The sequence below is a fragment of the Martes martes genome, assembly GCF_963455335.1.
Source record: "Martes martes genome assembly, chromosome: 14".
NCBI classification, from domain to species: domain Eukaryota; kingdom Metazoa; phylum Chordata; class Mammalia; order Carnivora; family Mustelidae; genus Martes; species Martes martes.
This window is the reverse complement of record NC_137902.1, coordinates 39,807,366-39,827,101: the sequence shown is the minus strand read 5'-3', so window position 1 is coordinate 39,827,101 and position 19,736 is coordinate 39,807,366. Positions and strand designations below refer to the sequence as shown.

The following is a 19,736-nucleotide window of genomic DNA, read 5'->3' as shown; positions in this document are numbered from 1 at the left end:
TCTGTTTTGCTTGCAATAGGGCCTCTTCTTCTTCTCCCACAGAATAGTAAAGAATCTCGACTTCATTGTGTATAAGTTTGACGTCTTTGGGAAAACATTCATTAAGAAGCAGAAATGCAGTCCTGATGCTTTCATCCAGGTGGGCCTCCAGCTGGCCTTCTACAGGTAAGCAAAGCCTGACAGCGGAACAACTCGGCCCGGGTGGGCTGCCCGACAAGCTGCTCTAGACTCTGGAGTCTAGAAGCATCCTGGAGGGAGGAATGACTTTCTGTGGGCTGAGAAGCTGGGAGGAGCAGGGCAGGCTGCAGGGAAGGAGGAGCCGCCTGAACCGGGATTCAGAGTCTGAATCCAGTCTCGGAAACAGGAAGGAAGGACTTCATAGTCAGGAAGTTGCCTGAGCAAAGGCCCAGGGGCTGCTCCTCCTCCTGCCCTCACGTGGGCCCCTGTAGCTGTGCCCTCTTCCTTGATAAGGACATGGAGCCAGCACCCCCTCCACGGGTCAGGTCCAAGAGTGTGAACTCATCCTTGGTTCGTCCCTGTCTCTCCTCTCCCACCCGGGACACCCCCACGTCCATCCTCCAGAGGTCTCTCAGACCTACCCTCTGTCTTCCATCTCCATGGCCGCTGGCCCCTCCCCGGTCATCTCGTGCTTGCACAGCGGCAGCAAGCTCCCCAGGGGGCTCTGCTTCCCACTCCCATCTTCACAAATCGTCAGCATCACTTACCACCTTGAACCCTCCCATGGCTTCCCTCCATGTTTAGAACAAAGTCCAGACTTTCAAAGGCTTCTTGTGAACTCACCTCTCCTGGGCCCCTCCTCCCAAGCTCTCTCCCCGCTCTGGCCCTTTGCTCCCCCTGTGTCTCGCACCCCCAGCCTGCTGCCACCACCCCTCTTCACACGCCTGCTCCTCCCCTCCACCCAGGTCTCTGCCCAGGTGTCCACCCTCAGAGGCCTTCCCTGACCCCCTTACCTAAAGTAGCCACTTCAGACCCCCTCACCACCCAGCTCTCCAGCCTATCATATTGTGTTCTCTTTCATGGCAGTCATTGTTCACGTGGGCTGCCTTGCTCATTGATTTGTCAGTTTTGTTTTCTAGACTGTCTCTCCCAAGCCTGACACTCTGCGTGTCTCACACACCTGGCCCAGAGTAGGCCTCAAGGGCTGAGTCACAGATGTGAGAAGACACTACGGGAGTATTAATTGGGGGTGGCACAGTCAGATCGGGTTTAGAGAAATCTCTGTCATGGTAGCTCTGTGTTGGGGAAGGAGTAAAAGTAGAGAGTAAGGGTTAAAGACAGGGCAGGGAGGCCAATGGGTTAGGAGGCTAAACTAAAATGGAAAGTAGAGGGGCACCTGGGTGGCTCAGTGGGTTAAAGCCTCTGCCTTCGGCTCAGGTCATGATCTCAGGGTCCTGGGATCGAGCCCCACATCGGGCTCAGGGAGCCTGCTTCCCTTCCTCTCTCTCTGCCTGCCGCTCTGCCTACTTGTGATCTCTGTCAAATAAATAAAATCTTTAAAAAAATAAAATAAAATAAAATGCAAAGTAGACCAACCTCAAGACAAGGCTGGCTCCTGTTGATTCCAGTGTTCCCAAAGCGACTGGCACAGGACCCCAGCAGTACCTGCTTTTACTTTGCAATATACAGGGGGAGCAGGGGACATAAAGTGACCTTGCAATAAGGCCAGGGGAAGGAGGTCTCACTAACGAGCAGACAGCTCCCCTGTGGACACAGCATCCTAGATCCCAGTGTCCTCCCGAGGTGCCATAACTCACAGGGAGAGGAAATGGCTTCGGCCACTCTGGGCACTGGGACTCCATGGGGAAGGCTGACGTCACCCCACGTGAGGTCTGTGCTCATCGTGGGGACACAGAGACCTCGCTGACACTAAGCTGTGGCAGGACCTGGTGTCTGGAACCACTGTCGCCATTCTGATACTGGCAGGTGGCTGAGATGGGCCATGAGACAGGGAGCATTTCAGTTTGAGGGCTAGGAGGGGCTGGCCGGTCCCGCGCAGACCACAGCCTCCTCTATCCTCAACTGATCTTTGTGGCACATGATGTGGCCGGCAGCGGACATGGCCGGAGGCTGCTGGGCTCAGTGAACAGCCAAAATAGGATCTGCTTCCCATGGAGAACATTCTTCAGAGTCTAAGCCATAACCAAAAAAAATGTTTTTACTCTGCCCCTAGATTCAGCAAAGCCTGGAAGATGCCTAGATGGGGGTTGATCAGTGACTAGCCAGTGATGGCATCTACTTTTGTGCTGGGCATGGTGTCTGCTGCCAGAGACCGTAGAGATACTGGAAATGAGCTCACTGCCAGAGTCCTTCCTCCCTGGGGCAATGAGACAGAAGTGTCCAGAAAGTTTATTCACCTTCTCACCAAGTTACAACGCCAAGCACTGTGCTGAATCAGACTTGGCCTTCCTCTTAGTAGAGCTCCCTCAGCGCAGGAGATACACGCTCTGACAAGGCCAGCATGCAGGCCCATGACTTGTGTCCCCTTATCAAGGTCCCTCTGTGATTCTGTGTCTTCCTCCTCCCCACCTCCTCCAACACCAAAGACTTTGCTGACAGGTGAGAAAGACACGTGCCAGCCAGGTGTGCAAGTCTCGGAGTACTCACTTGGTTCGTGTGCCTAAGGAAAGGACTTTCCCTGGCTAGGGACGGGAGAGGCACAGCCATAGCGCCTATGGGTCTGTTGGAAGCTCAGCTACCCCCGGACCGGCGGGCCTGGGCTGCAGCCTCCTCCCTGCCTCGATCCATAGGTCATGCTTGAATTGTTCTAAATAAAACAGGATTCCCTCAAGGATATGAATGATTAATTACATAGTTATTCCATTCTGTGCTATTAATCAAACACTCATGAGGTCTCGAAGAAAATTCTAGGTTTCCCACCAGATGGAGGTTTTTTGAAAAGTTACCCGTCACTTCTCTATTTTTTATCCATACAGTGTCACCGGTGGATGAAGGCGTACACAGCTCTTCCTATTAGTGACTCCCCGACACTCATCTTTGGGAAATCTCCCCGAGAATTCTATTAACATTAAAATGAAATACTGTGCCCAGTAGAGTCAGGGCTGTAAACATAAAGCCTGCAGATGCTATTTTTCTTCCAGCGTTTATGGTTTCCTGAGACGGCGACAGCATTTGCCATTCATCTTCCATCTTCTGCAGGCTCCACAGGAGACTCGTGGCCACCTACGAGAGCGCGTCCATTCGCCGGTTCCAGGAGGGCCGCGTGGACAACATTCGCTCGGCCACTCCAGAGGCGCTGAGTTTTGTGAAGGCCGTCACTGACCACAGGGCCACCGTGCCGGTAAGTCCCGCTCCGTCTGAGGAGTCCCCGGGAGCCTCCTGTCGGCCAGGGCTCGGGGACAGCCCACTCCTTTAGCTTGCTGGTCCCTGAGTAGCCCTTCGAGCCCCATCTCTGGTCTGTTGACAGGATTCAGAGAAGCTGCTGCTTCTGAAGGATGCCATCCGAGCCCAGACCGAGTACACAGTCATGGTGAGTGACACGGTGCCTCTTCTCGGGGGAACTCATGACCGTGGGCTGTGCCCCAAAGCTGGTCCTGCAGGCACTGGGCCACGGCACAGGACCTGTGTGAGAGCCGGGCCACCAGCCACCCAGTGGCTTGGCCGATGCCATGCCTCTCAGAGCCTTTTTCTTATTTTTAGTACCTGGGTAACACAGCACTCATTTTCACTTGGATTTTACAAGAATATCATGAATGATCTTTGAAAGAACAATAATGGTAGTAATAGCACCAAATACGTATAGTACTTTACAGTATATACAACAAGAAAAGTCAAATGTGAGAGATGGTGGCCAAGCCTGGCACACTGTGGTGGCTTGGGCACCTTGTATGACTGCTGGTGGGACGGTACTTATTCCCACCTAGAGCTGGGTTTCCTTTCTTATTTTCTGTCTATTTATATCACCTATGAATAAAAAGTCTTTGCTGAAAATTAATAGTGAAATCAAAATTTTATTTATTTTTACTTTTTTTTTTTGAGAGAAAGAGAGCAGGGGAGGAGGGGCAGAGGGAGAGGAAGGGAGAGAATCTTAAGCAGGCTCCATGCTCAGCATGGAACCTGGCATAGGGCTCCATCTCATGACCCTGAGATCATGACCAAAGCTGAAATCTACAGTAAGAGGCTTAACTCACTCGGCACCCAGGTGCCCCAAATCAAAATTCTTTTTTTTTTGTTAAGATTTTATTTATTTATGAGAGAGAGAGAGGAAAGAGAGAGAGAGAACACGAGAGGGGAGAGGTTAGAGGGAGAAGCAGACTCCCCACTGAGCAGGGAGCCTGACGTGGGACTAGATCTTGGGACTCCAGGATCATGTCCTGAGCTGAGGGCAGTTGCTTAACCAACTGAGCCACCCAGGCGCCCCTAAATCAAAATTCTAAAGGAAATGTTCTCTTAGTTTAGGGAAGTCGTTTATTTTCTAGCATGGCAGAGCCATCATTTGCATATAAATAACAGAGAATAAGCTACTACTTGGACGGGTGATCAATATATCAGTTGAAATTTATTCTGATACAGTCTTTGAAGGAGCATAGATCCTGTGAAAAGGGCTTGACCGAATTTCACTCTATATACTTGAAAGCAAGTACAATGCTTATCTGGGTTTTAGAATGAGCCAATGTAGACTTCTTTCCACTCAGTTGCCAAATCCTGAATTCATCTGAAGAGTTAAATGTTCATTCTGTTTGGGGGAAATCCAGCTCACGCTCATGTATTCAGTGGGTATTTTTGGTTTTCTTGCTTAATGCCAGACAAGGTGCTGGGTGGGAGGAAATAAAAGGTGAAGTCCACAACCCCTGTCCTTAGCGAGTTTACTGAGTAGCTGAGAGGAAAACCCCTTAAATGATAAATCTCATCTCATGAGAAAAGAGCCCTCAGGAAGTAGGAGAGAGCATGGAGGGGCAAGCTAGTTCCTCATCTGGGGAAAGCCAGGAAGACTTCCCAGAAGAAGTGGTGCTTGATATGAGACTTGGAGGATGAAGAGGTACTTGTCAGGTGGACATAGAAGGGAAAAATGGTCCCAGAAGGGAAGAGTACGTGCAAAGGTAAAGAATCTTGAGAGAATAAGACACATTGGAGGAAAGGCAAATAGTTCAGTGTATGTTTGCAAAGGACAGAGGCACAGGGGAGCTTATGAGGTGGGATTTTTCAGTCAAAGTTTATTCCGGTGGCCAGGTAGAAGAAGGACTGGTTGGAGCATGGGTGGTCTGCCAACACTCAGTGACACTAATTTGGAAACTATATGATATTTAGGTAGAGCTGAGCTAAGGACTGAAATAGGGCAGGGGCAGCGGACTGAAGAGGTAGACACCAACTCTGCTTAACCATGGTGGACACAAGGGTTTACTGTCACTCCCTCTGAAATCCTCAGAAATATCAGCAAAGGCAGTTTTTTTTTTTTCTTTTTTAAGCCATGAATACACTAGGCAAAGAGAGTGGGGAAAAAAGGAACAGCAAAGTTTTCGAGTTGGAAAATAGAACAGATGGCCAGTGACTTAGCAAACCAGGGGATGCTAAAACCCAGGCGAACAGTAAGGGAGACCCAGGAGCCCAATGAATTATAACTGCAGAATGGCTCAGGCATTGGAGGCACCCACCAGAAGTACAGGTGTGTGTAGGGCTGAAAAGAAGAGGGTTGGCTGATTATGACTATAAGAAAAAATCAGACCCTCAGTTCCTTTCCACCATCCCATGCAGCTAGGTGACTACCCTCTCCTTTCTCAATGGTAAGCTAGAAGCTTAGCCTCTGGAGAAGTTACAGACAGAAGACTCTAGATCTGGGGACACCAGGTAGAGCTCAGGGAGGGTTAATCAGATTAAACACGGTGATTAATCAAAGTCTACTTACTCAGCTCCAGGTACATTGGGAAGTACTTTTATTACCAAGTTTCTCCAAGCATGAGATTCTAGAATTTCTCTGTGGTGAGACTGACCAGGCCAAGAGAAGAAAATCACAGACACTGATAGCTGGGGTGCCCAGAGAAATAGCCCAGCCAGCTCACCTCCCAGTGAAGGCTACCAGAGGGCAAGCACAGGCTTACCCTTGTATCTTCTAATCATTCTTTCAGTGCTTTATTCTGAAATATAAGCAAGTAGCCATTAATCATCAGACGTTGAGGAAAGCCACTAACGTAAGACACAAAAGCCAGTAAAAATGTTTTCGTGTAATTTTTAAATTTTTGTTTAATTTTTTTAAATAATTTAAGAAAAACTTCAAAGAAATGAAACAATGCACGAAGCAGGAGATCATGTTTTAAAACTATAATTGAGGTCTTCTGAAAGATAATGAACTTATTGCATCCATTAATAAGAACACAAAACTGAAAAAAAAAATCTTTTGGGGGCAATAAAAATAATTCTGGGGGAAATATGGTAGAAAAAAATGCAATGGAAGGATTGGGAGATAAGGCTGAAATAATCTTCCCTAAATATCAACAAAACAAGAAATTAAATATAAGACAGCAAAAAGGCTCAGTACATAAGAAACAGGATCCCAAGTAATACATGTCCAGAAAGAGAAAATGGGGGTAGAGGGGAACAACAACAAAATAATTCAGGAAAACTTCTCAGAATTGAAGGAATGAGCTTCCATATTGAGAGAGCCTACCATGTACCTTGCATGAGAGATGAAAAGATTCATACCAAGGAAATTTCACAACACGAAGGTCGAAGAGAAGATCCTAAAATCTCTGAGAGAGAGAAAGAAAAGAAAATAAATACGAAGATCAGGAATAAAATTGTACTTGAACTTCTCAGCAACATCATTGGAAGGTGGAAGATGATGGAGCAATGCCTTCAGATTCTGAGGGGAAATGATTTTTAATGTATATTTCATACCCAGCTAAACTATGATCAATTTTGCAGACAAAAGAAAGACATTTTCAGACAGACAAGTTCTCAAAAGCTTTACTTTTTAAGGTTTCTTTCTTGTCAAACTACTGGAAGATTTAGACTACTAAAGTAAGAGATAAAACATAAAAGACATCATAGGCTCCGACAATCAGAAGATTCAGCACAAGAAAGTGAGAAAGAGGGTGACAGTAAAGGGAGGTCCCAAGTCGACAGCTGTTTAGCAGACACAGAAACAATCAGCCCATAGAGAAGCAAGAAGAGGGGGTGCCTGGGAGGTTCAGTCAGTTAAGCATCTGCCTTAGACTCAGGTCATGACCCCAGGGTTCTGGAATCGAGTAACGCCTCAGGCTCCCTTGCCAGTCACTCCCCCAGCTCACGCTCGCGCTCTCTCTCTCTCTCTCTCTCTGTCAAATAAATAAATAAAATCATTTTTAAAAAATAGAGAAGCAAGAAGTGAGAGATGAAATGAAATTGATAAATTATCTGATTTAGTTGACTGTACTAAGAAAAGTTTTACACTTCTGGCTGAGAGTTTAGGAATCAATTAGTTATAGATCTGTAGAGAGCTAAGCAAATGGGAAAAATCGTAATTCAATCATTTAAAAATTGTAAATTCCAAGGAAAACAAAAGAGGAATAAGAAAGGAAATCTGATCATAATACAGCCTGAGACTCAGATGGGAATACTTGTATAATTTAAATCATGTCAGCACTGACTACTGATCAAACAGTGAGGAGCTAAACGTAGCTCTATTGAGAGGATGGGAGAATGGAAGACTGTCTGGAGAGCAGGAGTATGAAAGAGCCAAAGGTTCATCTTCTATCGCACGAAGACATAGATAAAGCTGAAAAAGGTAGTGAATGCGTTCTAAGACTGTTATTTAGAACTAAGACAATTCAATAGCCAAATTGGTTGCCTCTGTGGAGTGGGAATCGGACCTGGCAAAGAGACAGACGCCTTCAGCTTCTCTGGGGTTTTAAGCTATATAAATATATAACTTTGGTAATAATTTATTTATGGAAGATTTAGAAAAATATCCTCTAAAGCGTGGCCCTAGGGTTCAGCTCTGTTAACTATTTTATGTTGATGGGAACAGCTAAATGAAAGAGAGGGGGTTGGGAAGGGGAGAGCTAGGAAAATCTGTTGTGGTGAATCTGGAGCCTGGCTGGCTGTGTGGGTGCAGGGTCAGGGTCAGGGGGAAGAAGCAAGGAGAGCTCCAGCTCTGTGGCAGCTGTATTGGGCCGCGGTAGCAGAGAAAGGACATCCCAGTGAAGGAGCCGGTGTGGTCCAGACCACCCCCCACCCCCGCACAGACTCTCACAGCACCTTAGGCTCTCCCTTCACAGCATGCACATCCCCAGTGCCCAGCAGCCTTGGGCACGTCGTGGGCTCTCAAGTAAGTTTCCCCGAATGAATGAAAGACCGAATGATGAATCGTGTTACTCATGACGACTCGTGGCCTTAATCCAAACACTCCGTTCAATTAGCCCTGGTTGCCACCGTGAGCTGGAGGGGGTGATGACGGGAGGCTGGCTGCCCCACAGAGCAGCGGCTTCCACGGGTCTACACGAGTCTGCGATTTGACAGAGGAACCAGCAGTATACTCACTGCATAGACAGGCTCAGAGTCCTTCCCCTCTGTCCTAGCGGGGCATGTCCAAAGTGAGCTGTGGTTATATAACATCTTTCCAGCCTATAATTAGGTGCATCTGAAGAGACTGGGGCCTCTGACTCATGTTTATGCATTCATTCTTCACTGAAAAAGAACAGCTGTCAAATCCCAAAACATGCCTTGTAAACTTGAACGAAGTTCATTATGATGGACGTTTCCTCCTATCTGGGGCTTTAACAACTAAGCAGCTGTCTTACCTAAGTGTGAACCTCCCAAGATTTACACTTACCTGATGTGAACGCACTCCTTTAGGCCGGAGACGGCCCCCTAGTCCCCACCACTCCTAAAATTACCCCCAAATGAACATGTAATCCAAGTAAAACCAGTGTGTGTGCTACCCGTGCAGCCTCAGGTGGGGAGGAGATGAAATGGGTACGCAGGTCCCACCGCCCCACTTCCAGCCAGACCACCTCCAAGCTCTGCCTGCATAGACATCCTAGAGTCGCCACTGCTCTGATCTTAACCTTTGATAAGAGTTCAAGTATCTTGTAATAAAAAGGAAAAACAATCTTTCTTCATTCAACAAGCTTTCCCCTTATAAACATCAGCCAAGCCTCTAAGATGTCTAGTTCCTGTCTCAGAATGATTCCTTAGGCTGTAAATCCAGTTTATTTGAACCGATCCTGAGCCCATGAAATAGGAAGCAAGATTTAAGAACAGGCCTTAATGTCCTCTATCCCTCATTCCTTGGACTCTGGCTGGAGGATAAAGTGTTGGTTGCGGTGAGTGTCTGCCCAGTGATAGCCTGGGGCACCGCTCTCCATGCCCCAACAGGACCCAGCACCCATCCCTGCCCCCCAGTCTCCTCCCCTACTCAAGAAAGTACTAGAGATGCCCAGCCCACTCCTTCCAATTAGACGGGTCATACGCAGTGTGTAGGCAATGACCATGCTAGGGTTGAGAGGCAGAGGATACTCAGACTCACAGACCTTTAACTCAGGTATGCTCACTTTAGAACCCAGCCTGCTCTGGACTTGCCCTGTGCATGTAGAAAGGGTCCGAGGAACACCGGCTCAGCGGTAGATTGGTCAGCCCTGGGCAGCCACCCACACACGTTGTCCACAGCAAGCGCCGGGTCAGCATAAGCCAAGACCCTTGCAATGGCCATCAGCATTGTGGATTAGAGAAGGGGGAGGGCGTGGGAGCCCCTGTCTCATTTCCTGTTCTTTGCCCCCAACTACCCAGGCCATAACAGGGATGGCCATCGACAACCACTTGCTGGCGCTGCGGGAGCTGGCTCGGGACACGTGCAAGGAGCTGCCCGAGATGTTCACAGATGAAACGTACCTGACCAGCAACCGATTCGTCCTCTCAACCAGCCAGGTACAGTGTGGCTGTCACCCAAGGGGCCACTTAGTGTAACCAGTGGGCTTTCTAAAAGGCCAGTTAGCGTAAACCAGTGACTCCAGCCTACTGGCTAGAGTCAGACAAGTCCCAGAGGAGCTTCTCACAGGCTGCATGCCCTTTGGCAAAATGACCTAAATGCTCAGAGTACTGGTTTCCCCAATAAGTGGTTGTAATCATGGACGCCACCCTAGCAGAGGTGTCCTGAATGGGAACTGGTGCTCTAGCCCTGTGCTTACCGGCGTTCAATCTGTTACATGTGGGGTGGTGTTCCGCCGTGACGACCACAGGCTCTGAAGCCCGACAGGTCTAGAGCGAAGTCCTGGTTCAGCTAGAAGCAACAGTTTGGGTAGAAAGTCTAGCCCAGTGGCTGGTGTGGAACAGGCCCTCCAAACAGGTCACGGCCATTACTGTAAAGGGCTACGAGACCGACAGCAGATGATCAGCGGCCAGCCCAGCGTCTCCCAAGCCTGTTCTGTTGGAGGACCACTGTGACAAAGACAGAATGCAGTCCACTGGAGAAGGACAGCAGTTTAGGAAAGAAAAGGACCCCCAAACGTCAGTCAACTAAGACTCCGCCTCATCGGCTAAAGGCTGGACGTGGGCAATGAGAGGGGCTGATCAAGTTGTGTTTGAGGATAAAAAAAAAGCCCACTCAGTAATTTGATTCTGTCATGACAGCAGTGAGCTCGCAAACGCGAATCAGCGAGGGCAGGCCACAACAACATAAATTCTTCAGGAAACCATCCATGGGCAAAAAGTGCTTTGGAACGGTCTTAAGGCCTTCAGGGGTTGCACGGCAAATTTATCTGACAATGAGGTGACTCTATTAGCAAGACTAATGGTTTGTTCTGCCCCATTAAAACGGCCGGTGGCATTTCTGAAGGCCTAACTACACAGCGCCTAAAACCTTGGGTTTAAAAACCAACCCCAGCCTGCAACTCCCCGAGAATGTGTTCTAGTTTCCCCCTATGACCAGCTAAGACAATGAATTTGGGGGCGGGGAGGGTGGTTTGGTGTTTTTTCTTTCTCCCAACTGGCAATGAACGTGTATGGCGGGAATGCCTTCAGAGACACATTTTCCTGATTTGTGATCCTGATTACAAAATCTCAGCGCTCTGAATTCAAAATGTGTTAGGGGCCTAACGAAAACGCCAGTCGATGGCAGTCTCTGAAATGCCCAGCGCTGGGTAATTGCGCATGGCCGGGGGCTATGGAGAGAAAAGCAGACCAGCCAGGCAATACTGACAGTAATTAAGGATGTGGGGAAAATCGACAGAGAAGACAGGCCAGATTTCCTTCTGTTCATAAATTACTCCCTCTGGGAAGCCATCTAACTGTGGGGTGCCACCAGGGTGCCATTGAGGAAATTACCCTGATTGCCTCGGTGCCTCATACAGCCCCCAAGGTGAAGGAGAGACTCAGCCTGAGACCCAGCACAGGTCACTCTGGGAGATTTTGACTTCATAAGTTGAGCAGATTTCCCACCAGGGAGTGGCTGATGGACCCTCTTCTTTGGATATCGTGCCGTTAGATGGGTTTGTTTTTATGACTCTGGCTGTAGCCATCCATGCTGAAGCTATTGGATCATTTGGTTAATTCAGTCAAACACCCAGGTGGAAAATGGAGAAGTAAATATCCCATCGAGGCCTCAGGGTTGCTGAAACACCCTGTATTCTAGCAAGTTCACAGGTTACTTTTCAGATCAGTGGCTTCTGACCTGTCCTCTCCTCCAGGTGCCCACAACCATGGAGATGTTTTGCTGCTATGGTCCCGTGGTGCCAGACGGCTACGGGGCCTGCTACAACCCCCAGCCAGAGAATATCCTTTTCTGCATCTCCAGCTTTCACGGCTGCAAGGAAACCTCTTCTACCAAGTTTGCGAAAGCAGTGGAAGAAAGCCTCCTTGAAATGAGGGACCTGTGCAGTCCGCCACAGTCTACAGGGGGCAAGCCACTGGCGCCACAAGAAAAAGCAACAAGGCCCATCCAGGGGCACCAACCTTGACTCCTGTCGCTAGGTTTCACCTCCCCAAACCCAGCATTCTGCTGCCGCTAGACCCTGCCAAACCCCGGCTCCCAACCCTCTCCCTAGCTTTCAGTAGCTCCCCTGTCCTCAGGGCCCAACAGAGACCGCACAGAGGCATCACGCAAAGCAGGAGTATGAAGAGGAAAGTGTCCCTCCTTAGGCATGGGGACGGTCCTTATTTGCCAAACTGCCCTCTGGCCTGTGTACTGGGAAGTACTGGCTCCGAGGTGGCCTTGGTGAGGCGTACAAGTCTACACCACCTTCCCTCCATGGCCGCAGAAGCTTAATGGTGATGTTTACGTCTCCAACCGGACCTAGTGTGTCCAGGGGAGGTCTTGCCCAACAAGAGAATGTGTCACCCTATTACATGCAGCATTCCTACAAGTGTCATGGAGAAGGAGGCTAACTCCAGGTCAATACCTCTTTTCTTCTGGGAGGAGTAGGGGGCATTGTTTTCAGATTCAAAGCAGTGTGATCATGACTTCCAGGGTGGCCTGCACTGAGCCATACAGGGCTGCAAAACACCCCATCCCTACACACACACACACACACACACACACACACACACAGTTAATTTAAAATACAGTGACCCAGGCCCCAAAACACGTTTCTCCTTTCATCTCCCCGGGGCAGCCTTCCATTGAGTTTGGGAAAATCTGAGAGGGGAAAAGAATCATCCGCCATTGCACTGATGTCATGCTGCTCAGCCCCTGGGGCATCAGTAACAGTCCAGGATGAGGAAACAACCCAGTGCCCCCCAAGCAGCAGCGTTGGAGGGAGGACCAGTCCATTTTCCCAAGAATCCTGCCTCTCGCATTTTTTCTGTGGCTTCCCCACTGCCCTTTCTATAAGGAATCATACCCCTTATAGGTGATCTGCCTTCTAGAGGAGAAGAGAGAGGGTTGCTTTGGGGATTTTTCTGTCGTTGTTTTTTATTTGCTTTGTTTTATTCATTCTTAAGAGAGGCTTTTAAGAAAACCACTGTGACGTTAATTTCAGAAAATGATCTCAGTGGCCCAAGCAGGACACCTGCGGATCGCAGGTAGAGGATGTTATCTAGGGCTTGTAACGAAACCCCATGTGGAGGAGCACAGAGCAGGGCTTTCCCTGGCCTGGCAGGGGGTGGGGGGGAGCAAGTTTGAGCAGACAGCTGGTGGGGACAAGGGCCAGGAGGAGGGAAGGGCTATGTCCAGAGTCAGCCCTGATGGAGGGGCAGAACTGCCGCTTCCAATTGGCGAACGGGAGAAGAATTAGGCACAAACAAGTCAGCTGCAAGAGATTGGGAACAGGGGACAACAGTCGAGAAGACTGCTGCCCAGACCAATTCCACAGTCTCACTTTTATTAGATAGAAACAAAAGCCAACAGAAGAACCGATGTAGGTCAAACATGAGTCACATGTCTTGTGAACAAACAAGAAGGAGGATAAAGTTTATAGTTAACCAAGCACACTCAAAGGACTCATCTAAATAACAACAGGCGCTTCGAGAAAGGAGCGATAATAGAAAAGGGAAGCAGGCGATAACGGAAAAGGGAAGCAGGCAGTATTTCCTTCCACCCTGAGCTGACCCTGCGTTCCCGGCTGCCTGACTTCTGTGAAGGGGCGGCGTTCCGCCCTGAGCGAGCCGGGCACCCCCAGCTGCCCAGCTTCACGGTCGTATATAGTCCTTCTCCCCAAAGACCTGTTGCCAGTATATGTTTTTCCTAAGGCCATATCTAAATGTGCTTGGTAACTAGTAAAATCCTCCAGGGGTTATAGTTTAAGTAACAAATTGTTCCGAGGGACAGTTGCACGGACCGTGCACAGAGCCAAAGTTAAGGTTGTCCTGAGAGGCTGTGATCATCAAGGAGATAGGAGAGGCACTTCCCACTGGGGAATATTTTTATGATAAATCTAAAAAGGCAAGGGAGTGGGAAAGCAACTAGAAAATCAAACCTGCATTTAGATGAGGCAGTCTCTATCCAGAGGAGGAGCAGAACTTGGCGCTAGGGAGATCTGCTGTGCAACCCTGAAGGTGAGTCCGGGCAAAGGCCCCTCACCACACTCCCACTGTGCTCTGGCCCGGGGACCCTGCACAGGTCCCTGTGGCCCACTGGGCATTTCTGCACTTTGACCTCCATGGAAGGCAGGGCTGAGATGTGTTCCGCTGGCATTACGACCTTTGCTCAGCTCTCCGAAAACACAAACAGGACCAAGCAGTAAATGCTTTGAGCCCTGGTTTTAGACGGAGGATTTCTGTTGGATGATCTGGGAAATTCTGCACGGCCCTTCAGAGTCATCCGTCTGGAGGTCCATACTGCTTCCACTGACATCCACCTTCCTGCTCCCCTAGGAAAGTCGCAGCTCAAGTGTCCTGGGAATATCTGGGGAACTGCTGTCTCCCTGCTGTAATTTGACCCAAAGCCACTTGTCTGTTCTCACCAAATGACCACAGTACAGATCTGAGTTCTCTGCTGGTTCCCTTTCATGGATTTCTGGGAAGGCAGAGAGCTCTGATTTGGGGGTCAGACAATCCCACTGACCTTAACCAAGAGACTTAAATGCCCAGAGACTCAATTCTTTCTATCATCAAATGGGGACAAGAATGTCCCGACCTTGCAAGGCTGTAAGGATTGTAGAACATGTGTGTAAAGGGTCTTGCACAAGCAGGTGGACACTGGTGTCCACTGTCATGATGATGTTACCCCAGCGGGCAATGTTCAGATGAATTTGCTTCAAAATTTTCACACTGATTTTAAAGAACCAAACTCACATCTATCATTCTCTGCGCATAGGGAAAGGAAACTGACTCTGCACATTCAGATATCAACCATGCACTGTGAGGGCTTCAAGAAGTGGGGGATTGTGGAAATTTGGTAGGAGGGAACACCTCCTCTTTCTGAGGAAGAATCTGGAAGCTGGTCTTCCCCCTCCAAGAACAAGTGGAGGCGCTGAGACTTTATGCAAAGGCAATGCTGAGCCATGGCCATGGGCATGAGGGATCCTGGTAATGGAGACTGTTCCAAGTGTCCCCAAAGAGATTGAAAATGAAACATGGAGACAGTCACTGTGGGGGAGTGATGCATAATAAACATGCTTGTGGCCACCTTACGATACCGCTAAGTTGCCAAGATATATAAAGTTGACATTTGAGTTCTATTTTTATAAAATTGTTCTAGATTTATGGCAATATATACATGTGTATTATAGCCTTTCGATTTTAAGTTATAGTTTTGTGCTTTGAAGAAATATGTATGACTAAAGAACTGTATATTGAAAACACTATATTCAAAATATTTAAAGGCCGTAAGTCCGTATTCAATAAAAAGTAATACCAAGAAAGACGGTGTTAGCCATTGTTTCTAAACAGAAATGGTATTCAAATTTTATTATAAGTTCTGTGAACTGGGTTAATGACCTGTTTGGCATTGTCTGAGGTCAGCAGCAGTGGTGGACGTCTGAAAGATACGGGGTCCAGGAGAGAAAGGGAGGCAGGAACTTAGTCTCTCCCAGTGTGTGGCACTGGGAGAGGGTGAAGGGCAGAGAGGCTTCATGGGCTTTTTGTGATCGTGTTGGTAGAAATCTGGGTGTAGCGATGGGTGTCTGCACATCAGCCTGCACAAACATGCATAGACAGAACCGAGTGGAGGGAAAAGCACCAGGCTCAGAGATGGGATGACTGGACGATAAACCCGGTTCTATCTCCAACTTTGGGGATTGATATGTTTAACATTAGAAAGGAATAAAAATACAGGGAAGGTACATGTAGAAGTTCAGGAAGAAGAGATTAGAGAGAATGGGGGAAAGCACTCTTCGAAGAGGAAATCATTGGGAATATTCCAGAATCAAAGAAATATGTTATTCTAAAATTCTTGGGTCAAAGAAGAAATAATAATGGAAATTTAGAAATACTTTGATCAGAATGATGATAAAGATACCTTATATCCAAACCTTTGGGATACAGCAAAACTGATGCCTTGAGGAGAATTTTAACCTTAAAATACTTACATCAGAAAAGAAGCAAGACTGAAAATCGATGAGCTAAGTGTAACTTACAAAGTAAGAAAAAGAGTCAGGCCCTAAACTTAAGGAAAGTAGAAGGCACAGTAAAGTCAAAAAGTAACAAAGATAGGACAACTATCAGTGAAGGAGAAAATAAAGTTAAAGAAAAGTTAAACAAAAGAAAAGTGGGTTCTTTGACCACTCATTCGACGGAGGGTGGGGAGCCAAGCCACAGTCAGAGCCATGTGTGGTACCCGTTGGCCTGACCATTGCCTCTGCAGGATTTGCAGACCATTATGGCTGGCAAGCCATGAAACATATGAAGCCTCAAGTAAAACAAGTTTTTCAAAATCTACTAAAATCTGCCTCCAGTGGTGGCATTATAGAGATGTGTTTGAACCCAAAATGATAAACGAGAAGCAACATAATACGAGGTGTAGATGCAAACCTACTGCCAATAAAGGAAAAATAGGAGATATTCACCGATGAATATGCTTTTAAATCACCCAGACAAGGGAAGATCTCCTTATAGAGCAGCCCAAATCCATGAAGCTAAAGATTTACAAGAAGGTCAAGCTAAAAAATGAAGAAAGTGTGTGATGAATTTTAAGTTGTTGTTAGTTTAGGTATATGAGTGCCAGCTTTTAATGATAAAATGCCTCAAAGCTACAAATTTATAAATGATTTAGCATAGGCTTTCAAGCAAAGCCTTGGTATAAGTTTCTTCTTTAAATATGAGTATTTTATTTTTTTTTTTTAAGATTTATTTATTTATTTATTTATTTGTCAGAGAGAGAGAGAGGAGCGAGAGTGAGCACAAGCAGACAGAGTGGCAGGCAGAGGGAGAAGCAGGCTCCCTGCCGAGCAAGGAGCCCGATGTGGGACTCGATCCCAGGACGCCAGGATCACGACCTGAGCCGAAGGCAGCTGCTCAACCAACTGAGCCACCCAGGCGTCCCTAAATATGAGTATTTTAAATCAGCTTATAGAATAGTTGGAGTTTTAACACTCAGAAATTATGGGTAAATACATACGGTTTGAATAGAAATAGTGTTCATTATTCATTTAGCAAATAATTTGTTACCTATGTCAAGGCAAAATGAATGCAACAATCATTGGCTTTCGAGGAGCCCCCAATCTAATGGGATATTGATAAACTCATAATTAAAATACAATGTGATAAATATCTTTTTAAAGTTGGTTCTTTAAAAAGAATAACAAAATAGACAAATCTCTGGTAAAACCAATAAAAAGAGAAATTCAGAAATAATATAATGAATAAAAGGTAGATACAACTGCAGTAGACATTATAATGATAACCAGAAAATATATCAACTACTTAATGCCAGTAAATTTGAGAATTAGATAAAAATCCTTAAGAAAATATAACTTACTAAAACTAATGAGAGAATAAATAAAATTTCTGGGTAACCTTATAAATCTTAAATGAACTGAAGCCGTAGTTTAAAATCTTCCTACTTAAAAAAATCTAAATGTAAAATCTTAAAAAAAAAAAATCTAAATGAAACAGTAGCAAACAAACTCTAACAGTATATAAAAAAGATAATATACCCATGACCAAGTCAGGTTTATCCAAGTATGCAAGGTAGTTTAATATTAGATAATGAGAACTGGTGATGTATGGAAGTGTTGAATCACTATATTGTACACCTGAAACCAATATGACACTGTAAGTTAATCAACTGAAATTAAAGTAAAAACTTTAAAACAAGAAAATAGCTAAATGTCATTTACTCATGAACAGCTTAAAGAATAAAAATATAGGCCCACTCTAATAGATCATTAAAATGCATTCAGTAAAATTCAACAGTAATTCATAAATTTTTTTTAAAAAACCCATTGCAAAAGGAAGTAGAAAAGAAATTAGCTTGACATTAACATTTACATAAAACATACAATATACATCATTGCAAATAGGGAAATGTAGAATAAAGTGAGGATATGCACTATTTCCACTTCTATTCATCATTGCACTACAGGTTCTAGCTTGTGCAATAAAATAAGGAGAAAAGGAAAGAAAGGCTTAATAAAAGAAAAAAGCTATCATTTTTTGCAGACAGTGTGATTGTCCATATAGAAGATCCAAAAGAAATCTGTAAACAAATTAACAAATCAATTAAAAAGATCAAGGTTGCTTATATAAAATCAATATACAAAAGTCAATTTTATTTTATACACCACAACAAACAATAAAATCACAATACAAAATACATGATTTATAATAAAACCTAGGAGTAAATCTTACAAAAGACATGAAGATCTATACACAGATAATCATATTATACTACAGATATTAATGTATAGAAAGACACTGAAGAAGATCTAAATAAAGGAGAGGTATTTCAAGATAATGAATATGAAGGCCTTAGAAAGATGTTAATTCTCCCCCAGATTGATCTCTAGATTCAATGCAGCTCCAGCAAAACTCTCAACAGGGAATCCTCTGCCTCTGGTAATGGTAGACTTGTTAATTCAGAAGAAGCTTCCTACAGAAGACATTTTTAAATATCTGGCATATATCTGGTATATATTTTTAAAGATTTATTTATTTAGAGAGAGAGGAAGAGAGGAAGCAGGGGAAGAGGCAGATGGAGAGGGAAGGAGAGACTCTCAAGCAGGCTCCCCACTGAGCGTGGAGCCCAACGTGGGGCTCGATCCCACAACCCTGAGATTATGACCTGAGCCGAAACCAAGAAGCAGATCCTCAACCAACTGAGCCACACCTGGTATATATATTTTTAGAACTCTTCTTAAAATCATAAAAGAGCTCACTAGATCAAGATCAGGGAGAGGATGAGAGTAAGTAAGCATAGCACTGGAGATGCTTTTACTCTGGGGCTATTTAGGGATCTTGAATAGGCAGCCTAGAAGATGAGATGCAATTTTTGAGTCTTTGCAGTGTCAGGCATACAAAAAATTGGAGTCCAACAATACCCAGGGGGATTCCTGGCTAGCTACCACCTTCTCTGGGGCAGGAATGAGGATAAAATATAAATGAACCAACCTCCACATGTCCTGCGGCCCAGTTTCAAGCCATCTGGATGGCTCAGATAATCTCAAGCCCTGAAATTGTATGAAGGGATCCTGGGTTGCTGGTGTTACTAGGAACTAGCAAGCAGTGAGTGTGGGGGGAGTCTTCTATAGAGAAAGATAACATCACCCTTGGCCTCAAACTGTTCCTATGAATAATTTTTCTAATACAATGTCCAGTACACAATTAAAGTAAAACAAGAACTCTAGACAAGATAAGCAGAAACAACAACAGAAACAGACATGTGGGGTCTCCAGATAGTGGCATTCTCAAATACAGACTATACAGTGAGTATCTTTACTGTGATCAAGAATAACCTAAAAAAACTTGGCAAGAAACTGAAAACTATAGAATGTGATACAGCAGATTTGAAAAAAGATCATACTGAAATTCTAGAATTATAAAAATAAATAACTGAAAAAAATAACCATATTGATGAATTTAATAGCAGTTAAGACATGGTTACAGAGAAAATTAGCAAACTGGATTACATGTAAAAATGAATGAATGTATGCACACATATATACATATAATGCAAAAGAAGAATGAAAAAAGAAAAACACAGAAGGAAGAGACATAAAGAATACAGTCCCAGTTAAATATATTTAGCTAGGGGTGCCTGGGTGGCTCAGTGGGTTAAAGCCTCTGCCTTCAGCTCAGGTCATGATCCCAGGGCCCCGGGATTGAGGGCCACATCGGGCTCTCTGCTCAGCCAGAGGCCTGCTTCCCTTATGATCTCTGTATGTCAAATAAATAAATAAAATCTTAAATATGTA

The 19,736-nt window shown here is 45.7% G+C and overlaps 1 protein-coding gene and 1 pseudogene across 3 annotated transcripts in view; both read left to right on the top strand.

The window, feature by feature from the left end:
• CHAT (choline O-acetyltransferase) overlaps nt 1–11,906 on the top strand; it is a gene marked incomplete at both ends in the record, with an annotated part of 45,982 nt that extends 34,076 nt beyond the window's left edge. For both annotated transcript variants that reach the window (XM_080823692.1, XM_080823693.1), the window contains 5 exons: nt 43–165; nt 3,178–3,319; nt 3,446–3,508; nt 9,742–9,879; nt 11,637–11,906. In XM_080823692.1, coding sequence (XP_080679818.1) covers nt 43–165; nt 3,178–3,319; nt 3,446–3,508; nt 9,742–9,879; nt 11,637–11,906 — 736 coding nt within the window. The remainder of the gene's footprint in view (nt 1–42; nt 166–3,177; nt 3,320–3,445; nt 3,509–9,741; nt 9,880–11,636) is intronic.
• Nucleotides 11,907–16,161: 4,255 nt separating this feature from the next.
• On the top strand, nt 16,162–16,495 carry LOC308355352 (mitochondrial import inner membrane translocase subunit TIM14-like; annotated as a pseudogene). Its single transcript has one exon. The product of its transcript is annotated as a mitochondrial import inner membrane translocase subunit TIM14-like (transcript).
• Nucleotides 16,496–19,736: the final 3,241 nt, after the last annotated feature.